Source organism: Caloenas nicobarica, chromosome 2, assembly GCF_036013445.1.
Source record: "Caloenas nicobarica isolate bCalNic1 chromosome 2, bCalNic1.hap1, whole genome shotgun sequence".
NCBI lineage: Eukaryota > Metazoa > Chordata > Aves > Columbiformes > Columbidae > Caloenas > Caloenas nicobarica.
The window spans coordinates 62384279-62402378 of NC_088246.1; the positions used below are offsets into that span (position 1 = coordinate 62384279).

General features: G+C 40.6%; 1 protein-coding gene across 1 annotated transcript in view; it reads left to right on the forward strand.

Moving 5' to 3' along the window:
* Positions 1-467: 467 nt before the first annotated feature.
* ADCY1 (adenylate cyclase 1) overlaps positions 468-18100 on the forward strand; it is a 150481-nt gene continuing 132848 nt past the window's right edge. Inside the window, exon 1 of the mRNA XM_065628679.1 lies at positions 468-1266. Coding sequence (XP_065484751.1) covers positions 598-1266 — 669 coding nt within the window. The 5' untranslated portion in view covers positions 468-597. The remainder of the gene's footprint in view (positions 1267-18100) is intronic.

The window sequence follows — 18100 nt, forward strand, 5'->3', positions numbered from 1 at the left end:
GTTCCCTGGCTGGGTTTTATTATTTTTTTTTTCCTTGTTGTCGTGGTTTTTCTTTTTTTTTTTTTTTCGTCTCAGTGTCGCTTACTCCCCGGGAGGCTGTTTGCCACCCGCCCTCCGTAGCTCCTGCTCCTCCAAATAGCGGTATCTGAAGGGAGACCCGCCTGTTGATTATCCCCCACTCCTCTTCGCTTCCACCCACCATCCCTCCGCTTGATTTCAAACCTTTGGATGGTGTTTTGGTGTCATTAGGAGATTAACATCCCTGAAGCACCGGGGGAGGAGGAGGAGGAAGAGGGTGGTGGAGGGGAGAGAGACAGCAGGCAGGAAGGTTGGCGTATTAACATAAGTGAGGCTCTCCTCCCGCCGTCCCAGCCATCGCCGGCTCCTTGGTAGCAGCGGAGCGGGGCGTTTGCCGGCGCCGCGGGTTGCGGCCGGCGGGCTGCACCCGGTGCCCGCGTCCTCGGAGCTGCCGCGGCGGGGGCTGCCGGCGGGCGTGCGGCCGCGGCTCCTGCTTGCAGCCCCCATCTCTTTTATGAGCAGCGAGGCGCAGGAGCAGCAGCGCGGGACACCAGGAAGAGCATTTCTTCCCCGGGGTTTATGAATGGCACTGACATGGAGGAAATACCGTTTCAGAAAGTCAAGACCAAGAGGAAGAAGTGCTGCCACTGCTGCTGTTCCGCGCCGGCTGCCGCGGCGACCGGAGCGGGAACCGGGCTGGGGGACCCCCCTCCCTTGCTGCTGCTGGATGCCATCGCCTGCGAGGACGAATTTGACTGCAAGGAGCTTGAGGCTCTCTTCCAGAGCTACAACCTAAAGCTGGAGCAGACATCCACCCTCAAGGCGCTGGCCGTCCTCATCGTGCTCACCGCCAGCTTGGCCCTGGTGGAGTTGCTCTCCGGCCCCAGCCTGACAATCTCCAAAGGCTCGCACCCGGTGCACTGCATCATCTTCCTCTCCCTCTTCATCGTCACCAATGTCAAGTACCTTCAGGTCACCCAGCTGCAGCAGATCGTCAAGCTCACCTTACTCTTCAGCTTCACCTTCTCCTTCCTCTGCTGCCCCTTCTCACTCGGCGCCTACGGCATGGAGCCCCCCAGCGCCCCCGAGCAGGGCATGTGGCAGCTCATGCTGGTCACCTTCGTCTCCTACTCGCTGCTGCCCGTCCGGACCCTGCTGGCCATCGTCTTCGGACTGGTGGTGTCCGTCTCCCACCTTATCGTCACAGCCACCTCCGTCAGTGCCAACCGGCAGCGGCTCTGGAGGACGGTGAGAGAGGGCCGGGCCGGGCACTGCAGCACAGCACAGCCGCGCGGTGCGTGCCCGGCGGGCGGGCGAGGAAGGGCGAAAGGCGCGAAGGGGCGCGCAGAGCGGCCTGGGGAGCGGCAGGCGCTGCATGGCGCCCCCCCAGCAGGCAGACAAGGTGGCGGCAGCGCCAGGCGGTGTTTCCCCGGTGTGGAAGGGGCGAGCACGCACCTGTGCTTCAGGCAGTGTCTGTAGCTCCCGGACGTTTCCGGGAGGCAGAGGGGGATAGGGAGGCTTTTGGGAGACGGGCTTTCTCGAAGGAAAACCAGGAACAGGATAGGGGAGCCAACACGACTGTTTCCATGCTGGGGCAGATTCAGGGGCACCGCATGCATGGTCAGTGCAAATTCAGTGCGTATAAATAACACCGCTTGGCTGAGTACAGCTTGGCATAGATAGTAAGCTGTGTGTTCTAATAACACTTCTATCAAGTTGATTCGTACCCTCGCTGTCTCTCTCAGCTGTGGACCCTTCGTGCCCACAGCCGATCTCAAGGCGGGGGGAGACGCTCTGCAGAAGCGCTCTGGAAGAGGTGGGACACTCAAACGGGGAAACCCACCTCGCTGTTCTCCCAGCGAGCTCAGCATTCCCCCTTCAGTTTTCCCAGGGCAGCTGCTGCCTGCTCCTCCACAGGCAATACCTGCCATGTCAATGAACTTCCTAGCGGTTCCCTTTCTCCTCTGAATTAATCCAGGAAAACCTCCCTCTGCTGCTGCACTCTCTCCCCTCCCCCGAGTAGCTATTTATAGCCCTGCAGGGCTTTCTCCGGCTCCCGTGGCCTGATGGGCTGCACTGGCAGGAGGAGGAGGATGGAGAGATGCACGTATGGGAGACGCTGGGACTGGGAGTCAGGGTTTGCTGCTTAAGGCCCCGTTATGTGTTAGCTCTGAACCACTGGGAAAGAGAAATGGGAAAATTTTTGAGTCCTCCCTCGCATTGCATTGATTATGTCAGCCCTCAGGGGAAGCACACGGGTTCTGGGGTCTAAATTGGTGTTAAACAACAGTTTAATGCATAATTGAAGTACTTAGTACATTACTTCTGCTTAATCCTGGCATGAATCTCCATGGCTGTGTAAGGCTGTGTTGTGATGCTTGGATGTGCACAGTTGGCATGGACATAAACACTGCCATAAGCAGAATTGTACGCCTTTGTGCCCAGAACTCTGAATTCTTTCTTCCTCCTTACATGCTTGCACAGACACACACATTCAGAATGACATACATGCACATAAAGGAGATACGCAGGGACAATCGAAAGAGTGGGGTTACTGAGATGAACAGGATTATTCAAGGCTTCATGCTGCTTAGCTGGTGGACAATAAATTGTATATTTTGAAGGGGAAGAGACAGATAAGCTGAGCTTTATGATTTACCCAGATAATCTGATGTCTATTTTTAAATGCATGATTTAGAGCTTCCATGAGAGGGAAAGCTGCTGAAATGCAGCAGCACTGAAAGGACCCCTCCTTAAAAGCATCCAAAAGGGTGTTAATACCACTAGAATATTTCTCTTTGAGTGAGGCTGAACATAGCTCTTTTTATTGGAGTACCAATTAGTCCTTATGGGAGTCCAGGCTATCCTGGCTGCTCTGACACACAGGCAGATTTTTCTTGATGCCAAGTTGCAGCTCAATGTAGCACCTACTGTTCTAGACAAACAACATAAAGAAGCTGAAAATAACGTCTGCTCACTAAATTGTCTGGCCAAGGGCTTGAATGTGAAACCTTTTGAAAAGAGGAAATCTGCTTTCTTCACACTAGTGTAACTCAGTTATGCAGTAGGCAAGAAGCTGGCTTAAAAATACGTACAAATGGTTGACTAGGGGCTGATGTAACACGTGTGTGTTTCTTCTTCATTGCCCTCTCCTCCCCACCAAAGTAATTTCAGTAATTTGTATGCAGTCCCCAGAGCAGTATGCTTTGCTGACAACAGGAGGCAGAAACCAGCTCTGAGTCAAGCAAAATAACTGGTTTGTGAACTTGTGTTGCACAGAAATGCACATTGATTTGTTGCATATTCACAAGCAAGAAGTCTTCTGATTTGAAAACTATCTCTGTGTATGGGAGGGACTCTTCCCTTACACAGAAGTTGTTTTTTCTTTTCTAAAGAACAATTTCGCAGTGGTTATAAATTTAAAGCCATGGAAGCACCACATAATCTGAATTTTATTTGCCTGGCCTGAGAGCAGCCTGAAAGTAGCCCAGCATTTTTTGTAAAGGCTAGAATGGATGCTAGCTTGCAATCCAGATCTGCTTCCCAGTCACTGGATTTTATCATGACTATCCCAGTGCTTGTAAACACAGCATGCAGTCAGCCTGTCAGGGAGGCAGGACTGCTCTATGCAGAGCTGCAATAGCGTGAATGGCTCTCTTCTTTCTCCCAACCCCTTGATTCCCAGTCCCACGAAAATGGGTGAATTTAAATCTTTAAATAAAAATCTGCTGTGTCTAGAAATGCAGAAGCACCTGTACCATCCACTGAGGCCAGTGTTCCGCTAAAGAGGCCTTTGATTTTTGGGCGATTCAGGCAGGGAACCAATTTTATTTTTGCTTAGTCTGAGCTTTAAGAGAGCACAGATCTACTAACTTCCATTGAAGTTAAACTAGCAAGTTAAATTGTCAGTAACAACAAGCACTTCGTCTGGTTTCAAGTTCAAACCAGTCAAAAATGGGCATAGGCAAGTTAAGGAGTTTGTTCTGAAGTGGGCTTTTGGATGCACATCTTCTATTCCATGTTATCTGAGGACTCACCATATGCAAATCTTTGAATGCCAAGAGCCTCGCTGACTTCAATAGTGCTGAATCAGACTCTGAGTGGGTCCTATGGTGTGCTTAAAATTTCCATGTATATGTATATAAATTTACAAACACTTCAGCCTATTAAGATCAATAGATAAGCTCATTGTGAGGGAAGTTTGTTATGAGGTCTACACAGTAAAGCACATTTAATTTGCAAGTGATAGTTTTCTGACAGCACAGTGTTATCTGTGGATGGTCTGTGGAGATCAGAAGCTCATTTCTTCTAGCTCTCTCCACCATTAGATGTCACGTCATGTTATGTCACATCACGTCCTGTCATGTCAAGTCACATCGGGGTTGGGACTCAGGTGTGTGTAAAAGCAAGAGCAGAAGAGGAACACAAGTGCAGGGAAGCAAAGAGAGCTGAGGAAGTAACATGTAGGAATTTAAGATTAATCTTTCCACTCACTATCTGTTTTTTCATCAAATGAAAGATTCCAACCTGTTAATCTGTCCTGCTCATTTCTCAAGATAAATGTAGTAATAGACAAAAAATAAATATAAATAAGAGGAATTTTAAAATATGCAAAGTACTTGTGGGCAACTGTCACCCCATTTGGAATAAGTTCATGGCAAAAGGCATGCTGACTTCACAGCTGGTTGTACATGTCATATTTTATACTGTGATAATGATATAAACAGTGTATATAATCAATAGTGTATTGGTCATGTCAGTTGGACTCTTTCACTTCCTTTGGAGTCATGGAACAAAGTGCTCTTGTCATGTAATTTGGCAAGGTATCCACAATCAGCTGAACCTACAAATGAAGATTTAACAGCTTGGACTCTAGTATTTTTTTTCTTCTCTGCACCTTTCAGATGCATGTTAGGTGCTTCAGAGCAGTTACAGAAATATAAAACGCTGTGCCAAGGAGCTTAGTCTAATTTTTGTTGTGATGCAGTGAGTGGGTGTTAGAGGTATTAAGGCCAGATGGGGTGAGGAAGGCAAAGGCTGCTCACAGAAATTACTCAGTGGTGGCATGTGCACTGTTTCATGACTTACTGTTAAATAACATGTTTGGTCCCTCTGAATATTTTCCCCCTTGTTTTTGGTTTTGTTTTTTGTTCCTTTTTTTTTTTTTTTTAAATATATACTTATTTCCAGAAAATTCAAAAGCAACACCAACAAAGGGCCCTTACATATCATAGAAATCTTTGTGAAAAAGTAAATCTTCTGTGAAAGCCAAAGTTCCAACATGAATAACAAAGAGCAGAAGAAAGGTGCTAGCATGAATTAATGATTTTTTGTTTTCCAGCAGTGTGTTGAAATAAATGTTGTAATATTTTTATGGCTGTATTTTAAACTGATTTTATGCATTTATTTATTTATTTGTATGACTCGTACTTTCACTTATTCAGCAAGTACCAAAATGGTAGTGGAGAATGGGGTAGACTATGAAAAGGATAATGTGGAGGAAGCTGGTGACAGTTGTTTAAAATAATTTATTTAATACTTACGACTTTATCTTAACTCTTCGCTTGGTTAGGGTGATAGTAGTCTGGAATATCACAAAGAATTATCATTATCATGCCAAAGTTAATCTTATTTCTGTTAGGGTATAAAAAGTAATTAATGAACACATCACTGACAGAACTTAACGTCCACACCTTTGTCTCACACAGAAGGTAGGGTCTAGCAGCCTAATAAAAAGGATTGCAAATCAAATACAGCTCAGCTACGTTGTCATTATTATTCAGTGCAAAGCTCAGGTTTTCTCCTTCATGCATATAAAGTACTGCTGACGGACAGCACTAGTTCATTCTCTGTGGTGCTTTTAAAATATTAGTATCAAGAATATCTCTAGTATTGAAAACATATCTATGCACTAATATCCTGTTTGAATTCACTGTTTTTGTCTGTACAAAGATGGGGACCACTGTTCTTAGAGATTCTCAATATCTGTGTGTAATTCTAACTTTAAGTTGACATTTAGTCCATATTAAAAGATTGAAAAAACTTTTTTCTTTCTTTTTCTAGCTAAAGTGAGATTTTAATCTTCATTTGTGACATGGGAATTGCCAGGTATTGACCACAGTCCTTTTACCTAGGGGGTGAAGTATAGGATTTTCTGTGGAATATAGAGCTCAGTGTCTTTTTCCATGTGGAGACTAATATGCTTTTGACTTCCTGAGTCTCCAAACTGCTGACACTGCTGCTTTTTGTGGGTTTCCAAACAATAACAGCATGCTGATGGTTCTGCATGCTTGAGAAACAAGAAGCTTTTAGGAAGCTAGCAAGAATCATACAAACTTGGAGAAATAATGAATAACAATTTATTAGATAACTTCAGTTGTTTTTCTCCTTTTTGCTCAGGGAGAATGCAGCTTCCCTCTAAAGTATGTCACCATATTCACAATTTTATAAGAATTAGGTTTTCTGGTAGCAGTTCTTTGCAATGATTTGTCATATGACCTTTGTATGGACACCTGTGGCTAGTGTATTACTGTTTGTATTGCAATAACATTTGTGGGTCCCTGTGATGGACCAGATGCCTGTTAACTAGTCCAGTGAAGAAATACATGACAAAAGGACAGACTTTCTCCTTGGCTCTACCTCTTCCTCTCCCATTCTGTTCCATTTGGAAAACACTTCCAATGGAAATGTAAATTGAATTTGCTAAAGGTAAGCTCTGACTGACTTGTTGAGGTAACATATCTTAGTCTTGTTATACTTGAAATCTTGTTTACGGTCAAAGAGGCAATGCAACTTATATAAAGCTAGGATTTTTTTTTAGTGCAGTTGAAATCTTAACCAGCTAATCAAGGATCATTAACATACTAGATCCCGTTATTACCAGAGAGGGCTTCTATGCAGAAAATGTTTTAATGATAATAAAGCAAACATTGTTGCACACCCACTAAATTCCTACCCTCTTTCCTTGACGTTATGATATTCCCCTGCTTCTCCAAGTCTTGAGGCTGGTGGCTTCATTCTTCTGGTGGTGTTACCTGTGTTGGCAGCATCTGGAGTCCTTCACTGGAAGGAATGGGATGTTCATGTTAATGGCTTCTTCTTCTTTGCACTAGGGTCCACTTGCGGACATTTTTATAAGTTTGCTAACATGCATTCCTTGTTCTTTATTGATCTACAGCTTCATGTTGCATCTAAATTTACTACATATGGTTTCTTTAATGTATATTGGAGACTTGTTCTTTGTTATCTTTGTTATACCTAAACCCAGTTTTGTCCATCTTCAAGTCTGTATTTCCTTAATTAACCATTGGCGAGCCTTGGGTTTTGTCTTCAGCACCAAGCCTATGCCCCATCTTTTGTAATTCCATGCCTGTACTCCTCTACACCATCTCCTGTGTCTCCACTTCTGAAGGCCTCTGCTATGTTTCCATAGGCCTATATTTCTGCACAGTACATCATTATGTTATAGTCATAAAACTGTTGTGCTAACATATAAAGATAAGCCAAAGTAACACAAATCAGCTACAGACATTTGGTCAATCAGAAAAAAAATGCTGTTAGGTCTAAACTGAGTAAAACAAAGTGCAGGAAGGTCAAAAAATGTAGCCTTGGAAGCTAAACTTTTAGCCCAGATCAAGACTGACATGCTTCAGAGGTCTTGCAAATTCACTACAAAGCTTATGGCTTTATATATACCAATGGCAATACAGTAAGAGCAATAGCAGTAGAGTATTATATGGCTACATGGTTGCAGTCTTTGTTACTATGTGTGTGGTTTAGACTGCCTGCATGTGTCTTATTGTTTTCATTTTAATGCCAACAAAGTGGGCTAAATGGTGGCTTCATTTCAAAATGGTAAAATTTTATCGTTCAGACCAGGGGTGTCAAACTCATTTTCACTGGGGGCCACATCAGCCTCGTGGTTGCCTTCAAAGAGCCGAATGTAATTTTAGGACTGTATAAATGTAACTAGTCCCTGGTCTAGACCCTGGTTAAAAGCAAAATGTTGCATGTAATGTTAGTAATTAGGGACTGTATTTAATTCACATACTTACTGTGTGTTTAAAGATCTTGAAGGCTTTTATGGGTTAACTTATTGAGGGTTAACTTATTGAGGGTTTCCCTCTTCCTCTCTTCCTCTCTTCCTCTCTTTCTCTCTTCCTCTCCTTTTCCCTCTCCCTCCCTCCCTCCCTCCCTCCCTCCCTCCCTCCCTTCCTTCCTCCCTTCCTGCCTTCCTCCCTTCCTTCCTCCCTTCCTCCCTTCCTTCCCTCCTTCCTTCCTTCCTTCCTTCCTTCCTTCCTTGCTTTCTCCCTCCCTCCCTCCCTCCCTCCCTTCTTTTCACATGTAATTTTGGGTATATTCAGTGCTAAACTCCTATGGGAAAATTTTGAGAATAGGCAATACTTTTCCTTGATGTGATCTGCCATTTGTTTTTCTGGATTCAAACTTCTCTTTTTTTCCCCCACCTTGTTCTCCCCAGTTACTGTTACAGTGCAGTGTCTTGCTGGACAGAACTGGTGTAACACAATGTATAGCTAGTGCAGGTTTCAATTTATTTTCATCTACTTAAACACAGCTGTGAATGTCTTCATGTCTATAATAGATGGCCCTTACTAACTAGAGCAGGTTTTCTTCCAGCTTTTCTTATTTCTTTGTCTGTTTAGGTGCATTGCATTCTTACACGCTAAATTCTGCTGTTGCCATGTTAGAAAACATAATCTAGCATAAAATAATGTTTTCTGTTTGTTACGGTTAGTTATCATCTTGTACTTTCTTAGATTCAAAAGGCCATGTACTCCTGTCTACCCTACAGGAATAAAGTAGTGCAAAACATAACAATGTGGATAGCATGTATGGAAAGAAGGAGATGAGCCAGGACAGCATAGTTCCTTGTTTTCAAGCTCTTGGTTGTGTCAATAGTGGAAAACTGTTACAAAGTCTTTTATGACTGTGGCAAACGGATGGCATGGTTTCGTGCAGGCTTCATGTTCTGATTAATTCATAATATGTTACAAGAAAATTTCATCTAGGATTTGAAATGTTTGTGATTTAAAACTCTTTAACATTGCTGACAAGAAGAAATTAGGCAGTATTAACTCCTGCAAGACCCTTGCTGTTGGGAAGGGGAGTATGTTATCATGGATGGGCCTGAGAGACCATGGAAGAGTATAACATAATTCAGATGCTTTGTTTTAAAATTTCTGAAGTACGTGATTTCCTTTCTTGCTTTCTTCCTCTGGAAAACTTTTCATGGAAGAAATTGGCTTTGCTTGAAATGTTTATGATACGTACCTGGAGGAATTTCAGGAAACAACGTAATTAACTACTCTGTCCACCTGGTTGTGTTTGGAATAATTAAGAACAACACCATTACCTTTCATTTACTCAAGTGTAATCTGGGCAAAGCACTGCCCTTCAATGCAGGTTAATATAATGTAAATTTTAATTCATATAAATGTACAATAAATATAACACAGAAATAAATATTCTGTATGAACTTTTCACATGAGCTCATTCCTGAAAGAAATAAATGCCCCAAACATATTGTATACACAGAAAAACTGTTTTCTCCAGCAGGATTGGAAACAGTGAAAAATCCCAGAAATGTGGATCTAGTGTGGCTCTAAGGCAGGTAATAAAGTGAGACAAAGCTGTAAGAAACATAGTTATTTCTTAAGTTATAGAACAATATTCCACCATGAGACCAGCTTTCAGATGTTTGTTCTGGAGATGTTCATTATTGGATACAGTAACAAGTGGTTGTGTATCCTCCTATACAACTTTATAGAAGTAAACATAATTAACTGTTCCTTACAGTGCTTAGCACATAAAATTAAGGGGTGTTTATACACAACCTGACAGTTTTTCTTTTTGCATAGGTTGCTCATTCATACACTACAATAGCAGAGAAATATTTTTCAATTTCCATAAATCCTGCTTATGATTCTGTCTTAGAAGATGAAAGTAATTATCCACCCACATAACATTAGGATACAGTAATAAACTCAGTTTTAAAAGAGATTTACATAAAATATATCTTTAATTTAAAGTATCAACAGCCTGAAAAAGAATATTGTGCTTGAGCAAACTTGTTAAATTTGGTCATATGAAGCTGAGAATAGGCCTATGCCTTCTAAGTAAAGAATGGTGTGGGGTTTTTTTCTGTATGGAGTTTATTTGTATGAAATACAATGTGGAAAAATGAAACTTTGCAGTAAATTGATAAATGTTAATTCAAAGGTGAATGATATAGGCCTGAGCTTCATTTTAAACAACAAAAACCAACTCATAGGGCTTTGGGGAGATTTACAGAATGTGCCAGGAATTTTTCTTGCCAGTAATAATTTCATTCCAGAATGATTTAACTAAAAGGGCACACCATTTAATATGAACTCTGTAGGAAGTCAAGATCTGTTTATTTACCTCATGACATGAAAGTAGTAATGACCATGGAAAGGAACATCTCCTTAGGGGCAAACAGGCCCCTAAGAGAGAGAAGCTACATTAAGATCAAATTTTCACTGCTGCAGGTTGCCCCTGGAGTCTGCTCTGCAGACTCCTGGTCACTGCTGTCATAGTATCTAAAATTTGGATGCTACGCCTCACTTGGGATTATGGGTCACAGAGTTTAGATGCTACGCTCCAGAGATGAGGGATGACCCCTCGTGGATGTCCTGTGTGACTCCTGGTACTGTACTTTGCAGCCATTATGCTGATGTCTGTGCTGATCCGCACTAGTTTAATGCAAATCAGCTGTAGTGGGGCAGTGGGAGTTGAAGAAGTCTGATGTTTAAGTCCATGGTTGGATTAGCTACGATGAGCACTCTCTCTGTCATTCATCTATGCTTTGAAATATAAGGAATAATGATGCTTTTCGAAACAGAGAAACAAACTGAGTGTTACCTCTATGTTCAATATGTGTGTTTCCTCTTGCCACCCCTGGTTATGTAAATGAGAGTGGGGAATGATAGCTGTTTGAGTTTCCCCAGAAGGAAAGTTTACATTAGCTTATTTGGCTTTCTTTATGCAGCCCTCTCTCTTTTTTAGGCGGCAGTAGATTGAAGAGATTGCAGTCCAGCCTCATCTGTTAGTTGAAATAAACTGCTTTATCAATACTCCATTATTTCTTGCTTACACTGTTAAAAAGATTAGTCTGATTTTTTCCTTTAAAGAGACCACAGCCTGAAGAGGGAATTCTTATTCTAAACTGCACTTTACAACATCAGTTAATATTAATACGATGGCTGAAATGGCTTTGGTAGGAGGGTAGTGTGCTTTTTTAACTGAGACTGCATGCTCTTCTTAAAACTGATAAGGATATTCTGGAGTATCCTTCACTGAAAAAGATGATGATGTTTAAGAGGAGAGAGTGAGCTTAATTTGCTGGACTGTCAGTTCCATTGGTATTGCTAAATTCGAAATCTAGAAGAACGTGATTGATAAAATTGCTTGCCATGGCTTTTTTTAATCTCAATAGCACTATTTCTAAGCCTTATTTGTTGCCTGACAGAAACATTAAGGGAATCATGAATGAGTTCCTGAATACCCGCTGACTATTTAGTGCAAATCTTATGTGTAGTTAATGTATTTATTTGGTGGGCAATGTGTAGAGTAAGCTATAGAATTTTCTTAGCTTCCCCATGGGCAAGGAACATGAAAAATGCACCTTTCTTACCCTTGAGTTTTAGAAGAATAGGCTGAAAAAATTTACAGTTGGTATTTTGCAGTTAGGATGAATAAAAGTACTGAAATGGGCAATAACCACTTGCAAAGCTATGAATTATTTATTCTTGATCCTTAATGGATATTTTTGTAGCATTGCTAGTTTATCATCAGAGGACCTAATAACTTTTTTTAAAGTTTTGCTTATTTGCTTTTTTTCTTCTGCTGCTTTTGTGGAACCAGTTCCTGTCAGTTTTGTGCAACCAGTTCCTGTCAGTTTTGTACTGACTGTTCTAGTTCTTGGTGCAGTGACCTCTACTGAACTTCTCCCAACAGAGAACATCAACCAGATAAAAAAGAGAGAACATTCTCCTGGGATTGAGATGACTGCAGAAAAGAGGTTGATCTTTCCTAATTTCCCTAAGGATACACAACCTTCAGGCCCAGGACTTCATCTGTCTCATTGGTTAATGAGTCTACACTCATGAACCTTAGTCCCAAATCTCTATGGTGTCATTTGCAAAAGCCCCATTTCTCCAGCACAATAGTGTACTGAAGAACTGAGCTTGGCTACTGATCACAATGATTTTTCCTTCTCTTGGGCAAAAGATATAATATCCAAAGTAGAGAGAAATTGCCTTTCTTACAAAATGTCTTACATGCTCCTGAAGTTGTATTTTGAAGTTTGCATAGAGTTGCTGGTCCTCTGTAAAGGTAAGGACTTGACACGTATATAATCCATTATCTAACATTCTCAAATAAATTTTCTTTACAGGGAGATATCAGGTGCTATATTGGCTTCTTTTTCCATGTATATGATACTTGCTGCCATTCCACTCATAAAAAAAGGCATGGCTGAAAAATCAAAGACTTACAACTGCTTTGTAAAAAGCAGCTGATAACCTTTTTCCGAAGTTGTAATTAAAAAACCAAAGTATTCCTAAAGATGACGCTGCTGAGTTATTGTAATCCTACTGTGCACAGTCCTAAATGTGGATGACTTTATTCAATGGTACAAACCTTGGAAAAGAGGTTTATGTATATTTTTCTCCTTATTGCAACTAAGAGGTTCAAGAATGGAGCTGTATGTGGGAAAGGTCCTTTCTTTTTTAGAGTCACAGTTCAAATTTAGGTTGCTAAAGTTCATTTTCCTCTACTATCTAAAGATATTTGAATTACCTACTAAAATGTATAAGAAAGACTGATGCTGACAGTCCAGTTTCTGAGATGCACATGCGATTCTAACATAATACCAAAGACAAGAAGCAAACTGCTCTTTGCGCTAGCTTGTTGATGATGCTCTTAGGGTCTGAAGCACACTGTTCCAGCATGGGGTCCTCCATGTACAAACCTTAACTCATGTTTATGCCAGTTGTTTAAAGTGTGCAGACAGACCAGAAACTCCAGCAAATACATATTCTTCTCTGACTCAATGAAACTGGAAGACAAGTCTTTGTATTCAGAGGAGGAGGGCCTTGGTGGCACACCTTGGTGCACCATGTTTTGGTGCATTCACTTTCTGTGCTATGGAGTCACTCCTATACTAGGTCAGTTGTGCCTGCGCCTTTGGTAAGAGTAGGTGGCGCTCCATACTGTCCCACCTGAGGCACGCTTTTGGGAATCTGTCTGTCAGGCTTAGTTGTGTGAGTTTACAAACTCTGTCACACAGCCAGGTTCATTTTGGCACTACAGCCCTCTCTTTTGTAATGTCTCTCTGTGTGAATCACAAAGTGGCACAAAAGTGCTAACACACAGGTAGATAACAGGAGACGTAACAAAGCCTGGTAATAACTGCCGATATCATCACATCTGCTGTTTATATCCTGAATAGTAAACCTGGGAACTATTAGCAGGTGTGATGACATGTGATGCTCAAGTAATGCCCTCTGAACAGGAATCAGAAATCTCTAGTGTTGAAAAGCAGCACCTAGACTTTGTTCAGACCCCAGGAACATCAGATATCCAGAATCTAGTAGGAAGGAAGTCTTATAGGTGAGTGACTAGGGTTTAACAAATAATTAAAAGGCCAGCTATTTCTTTCTGGGTTTCCTAAAGAAGCTATTAATGGCTTAGTTTTACTCTCAGACATATTTTAAGTCATCATTACCACTGAAAAAAGTAGTCCCGAGGATGTGGATATGCATCCCTGTTCACCCATTTTCACCACTCAAACACAGTTGAAGCCCTGCACCAAATGAGCCAGGGAGTGAATGCAGGTTAGAACCAGCTAGTCCTGTTCACGCCCGCACGGGCTTCTGTGCTGGCATGAAGAGGCTGAGAATATGAATGAGCAACCAATGTGAAAAAGAGGGTAGAAATGTTTTGGTGTTTGTTGTGGGGGTTTTTGTGTGTGTGTGTGTGGTTTGTGGTTTTTTTGTTTTGTTTTTGTTGTTTTTTTGTTTGTGGGGTTTTTTTGTTTGTTTATTTGTTTGGTTTTTACCATTCTGTCAGTTTGTATCCTCATGTTGTAAGAGCAGCTGTGTTCCCTTCACTGCTACGTGAACTTCAGTGGGATAGCAGTAGCCTGATGACATCTTTTGTAAATGCAGCCTAACTTTTAACTTTATAGTTAATTACACGTGCATTGGTTTAGATATGGATTTTTGAAAATCAGTAAGTCAGGTGATATAAGTAAAGGTTGGGTTGATTTCATATAGCCACTAAACCAATGTTTTTAATTAATGGATCCTGGAACAGCTTTCAGCATAGGTGCCGAACATTTATAAGCAATTTACAAACCATTGAAGTTATGATAATGCCTACAGGTGCCAACTTTGATTAGCTTCTCAATTCGCTGCTTGCTGTACAAGTGCATGAATAGCAGGCAATCCGTTGTCCTCTGCAAGACATGGCAGAAAACAGAAAAAGACTAGAGATAGAGAAGCAAGATGAGTTTCCAAAACTCAGAGGTCAATCAGAATAGTGAGTCTCCTGACTCCAGCTGCTGTTATCTAAGACAAGAAATTCATAAAGACAAGACTTCATATTAAGCATTGTAAAGCCCCAAGGAACAGTTTAACATATTTCCATTTACTCTGGGCTAAGTCATACTGCCATTGTTCCTTCTGTTCGATTTCTTTGAGATGAACCTTTTCCTCTGGTCTGCATGACTTGGGGCAGGATGTTCATAAAAGAGTGAGGAGTTTCATGTTACAGTTAAATGGAGCACATTTATGAGCCACTTAAAGTTTTTTTTGATGTATTTTCCTCAGTAACTTTGTTATCAACTGCACAAGGTATAGATGAAAAGTTTATTTTGTTTACCCAAAGCAATGACATGAATGTAGACAACAAAGTATAGCTATTTATCTATATATTTTCCAATAGTAGTGGGAATTGTTTCACTTCATCTTTTCTCTCTTGGGCATAGTGAGGCTACAAATATGTTTTTGAATAATTTTTCATCATGTTTTAGAAGAAACAAGCTGTAATTTTTACATTATAATGGCTATTCATTATTATTCTGTATCCCAGCTATAATGTTGAGATAAAGATGGATGGAGTTATGCCAGAGCATATTGTATTTTAGTTCTGATAATAGTAATAAATTAACACTAAGCATGTGGAATCTGAAAAATGGACATGGTCCTTAAATGCTTTTTTCTACGAAGATTTTTTAAATTTCTGTTTGGCATTTCTAAAGAAATATTAACAGGCTTTTTGGAGGCAGTACACTGGTTTACCTGCAGAGGATTTTGGCTTATTTTTGCTCCATGACATAAAAGAGATAGATGTATTAATAAGATACGTGTACCTGGCCAAGTTGAGAGGAAGCTTGAAGGAGTCAGTGGTTAGTCAAACAAAAAGAAGAAGGAAGCTGTCTTGCATTCCATTGCTAACTGATGATAATTCCCAGGAGCAGCTTCACAAATATTGTGAGTTAGAAAAATCTTACTATGCACATAATGAAATTTTACCTGTCGCTGTATGTTTGGCAGAACATGGATGGAGCACACTTTAGCAGAACAAATTAAAATGATGAAAGAATAGATTAAAAGTTTATGATGTGAGGAATATAAGTGGCTTTGTTTTATAAAATATTGCGAAAAATTACCATTTCCCTCCTCTTGTCTGCTTGCATTTGTGAAACTTTCACTGTACTTATTTTTCGTTATTTGAATATTACATTTGAATATCACAAATGCTAGTCTAAAGTATACAATCGCCTACACAAAGATAGAGCAGATTTATTCTGAAAGTTGTTGAAAGAAGTATCCTGCCTGATTTCTATTTTTTCTCTTTCCTCAGTAAGTTTTTCCCTCCCAAAGGAAATGAGTCAGAGGACTCTTAATTTCTCATTCTGTCTCTTTTCCTTGTTAGTGTTCTTTCACAGGCCTCTTAAAGATTTTCCCTGAACTCATCTCTTCAGCATCTGTATGACTAGGAGAATTCTCTTTCTTTGATATATTTTCTGATTTCTTTTATTGCATAGGTGATTAATATAAATTTCTGTATCTTGTCCTCAACTCCTGCTTGTGTAAGACCCTCAGAAGAGGAATCCACCTTGGCGCAGCTTCCATTTCTTACACTTTTCAAGAGTAGAAATTAATGCAGAAATGAGAAAAATCAAAGGGTATCTTTCTAACTGTTCTGCTTCAACCTAGAGTAAGCAATTCACCTAGTGACTTCAGTGGTGGGTTTGCTTGAGTATGATCATCAAGACTCTTCTGTAGACTGTTGTTCAGTATGTAAGTTCAGAAAACAGTAGGAAGTGTATAGGCTCTTTCTGCATGGGGTTTTGTACAACTTAAATTTGTGAACCTCTGATAGTAGCTGAGTTCTTAGAAAAAATAATGTTCTCCCAGCTTCTAAAATTAAGAACATTTTGTCAGTTAAGTATTTGAACTAAACTCAAGTTTTTCTGCCTGCTTAATTTTAGCTTTCTACATTTTACACTTTTTCTAAGAAGATCTCCTTTACTCTGATTACAAAGTAGATTATAATCTGATGGAGGTTTCTGGATGCAACCTCAGGGTCATTACTGAACAGATGTAAACAGAAAATGCTGACAGTACTTAAACTCTTGGTGCTCCTTTTTTTCCCCCCCCCCCTTCTGTTTGGTTAGAAGCTCTCTGTATAACCCTGACCAGCAAGTGTAACATCCCGTGTGTTGCTCTTGACTTTGCATAAACACAACACAAAAGTACAACTACTTCTTTTTTTTTTTTTTTTTCTTGAAAGACTATTAATCATCAGCCAGGGAAGAAAAATTACATCAGTCAACCGTCAGCCTTCTAAAAGTGAAGTTTGCTTTTTTTGTGGATAAATACTCACTGACAGTTCTCGTCTTCTGAAGCTTTGATGCAAATATTAAAAGCCTCCCGGACAATATGAGTTGTGGCCCTTTACAAATACAGTTTCCAGGGAAACTAGAGGGCTTGCTGTTTCCTAAACATTGTGCTCTCAAGGAGAAGCATTTGTCTGTCAGCTGGAGGATTATTTTACATTTAAGCATGTTAATTTTAAAGTTGTATTCCTCCTGTGAAAAAATAGCTCTCTCGTCCTCATTTGGGTCTGGACTATTGGAAAGTAAGGCATGGAAATATATTGTACAACTGCACTTGTAAGTGAGGTTTGGGCTGTAAATATGACTAGTGTGATATAAGAAACCTGGCAGGTTTCCCTGTGTGCTGCAGCAGTATCCTTTCTACCACCCAGCCGGGGACTGACGTGCAGCCCCCACTCAGTGTGGTGTGCTTTGCTGTTGCTGTCTGTGGGAAGATCACTGTTAAATCCCAGGTGAGGCTTTTATTACTGTTCAGTCGTGGAAAGGGTGATGTTTTGAATTGACAGAATATATTTGGGTTGTAGCTATGAAAAAATGTATTACATTGCTATTGACTTCAACATGTGAACTTTTTGTGTGAAAAAAAGTGATTGTGTTAATGAACTTGTTTCAGAAACTCCGTATGCACTCATATACCACTTGACTAATATCCTCCTTGAATAATTTAGTCATTTGCAATGACCAGCACCATTTTCCTTATTTAGACTCTGAATCAAATCCTTTGTTGTTGTTCTGCTTTTTTGTGATATACTGCTTCATGTGATCACAGCATTACAAGCTTAGCTTTTGCATGTCCTATTTAAGTATTAATGCAGGACCAACAGACAGTATGTAAACCCTACGCTTCTTACATGATGTAATTAATGTAGCATATGAACAGGTAATTAACTGACTTGGCTGGACTGAAATGACTTCTCGATAGTTTAAAAGTAAATTCTGAAGTGAATATGTAAAAAAATATTTGAATGCCTTTCTAATTGTGCTTTGGGTAATATATTTTCAGTATGTGCAGTGTTATTAGTCTGGTGAGATTTAGAGAACATGGTAAATACTGTGGGATCATTATTTAGTTTTCTTGTGCAACTAAAGAGGTGGTTTAGGCACAGTAATTTTGGAAAATGAAGCAGATCTTGT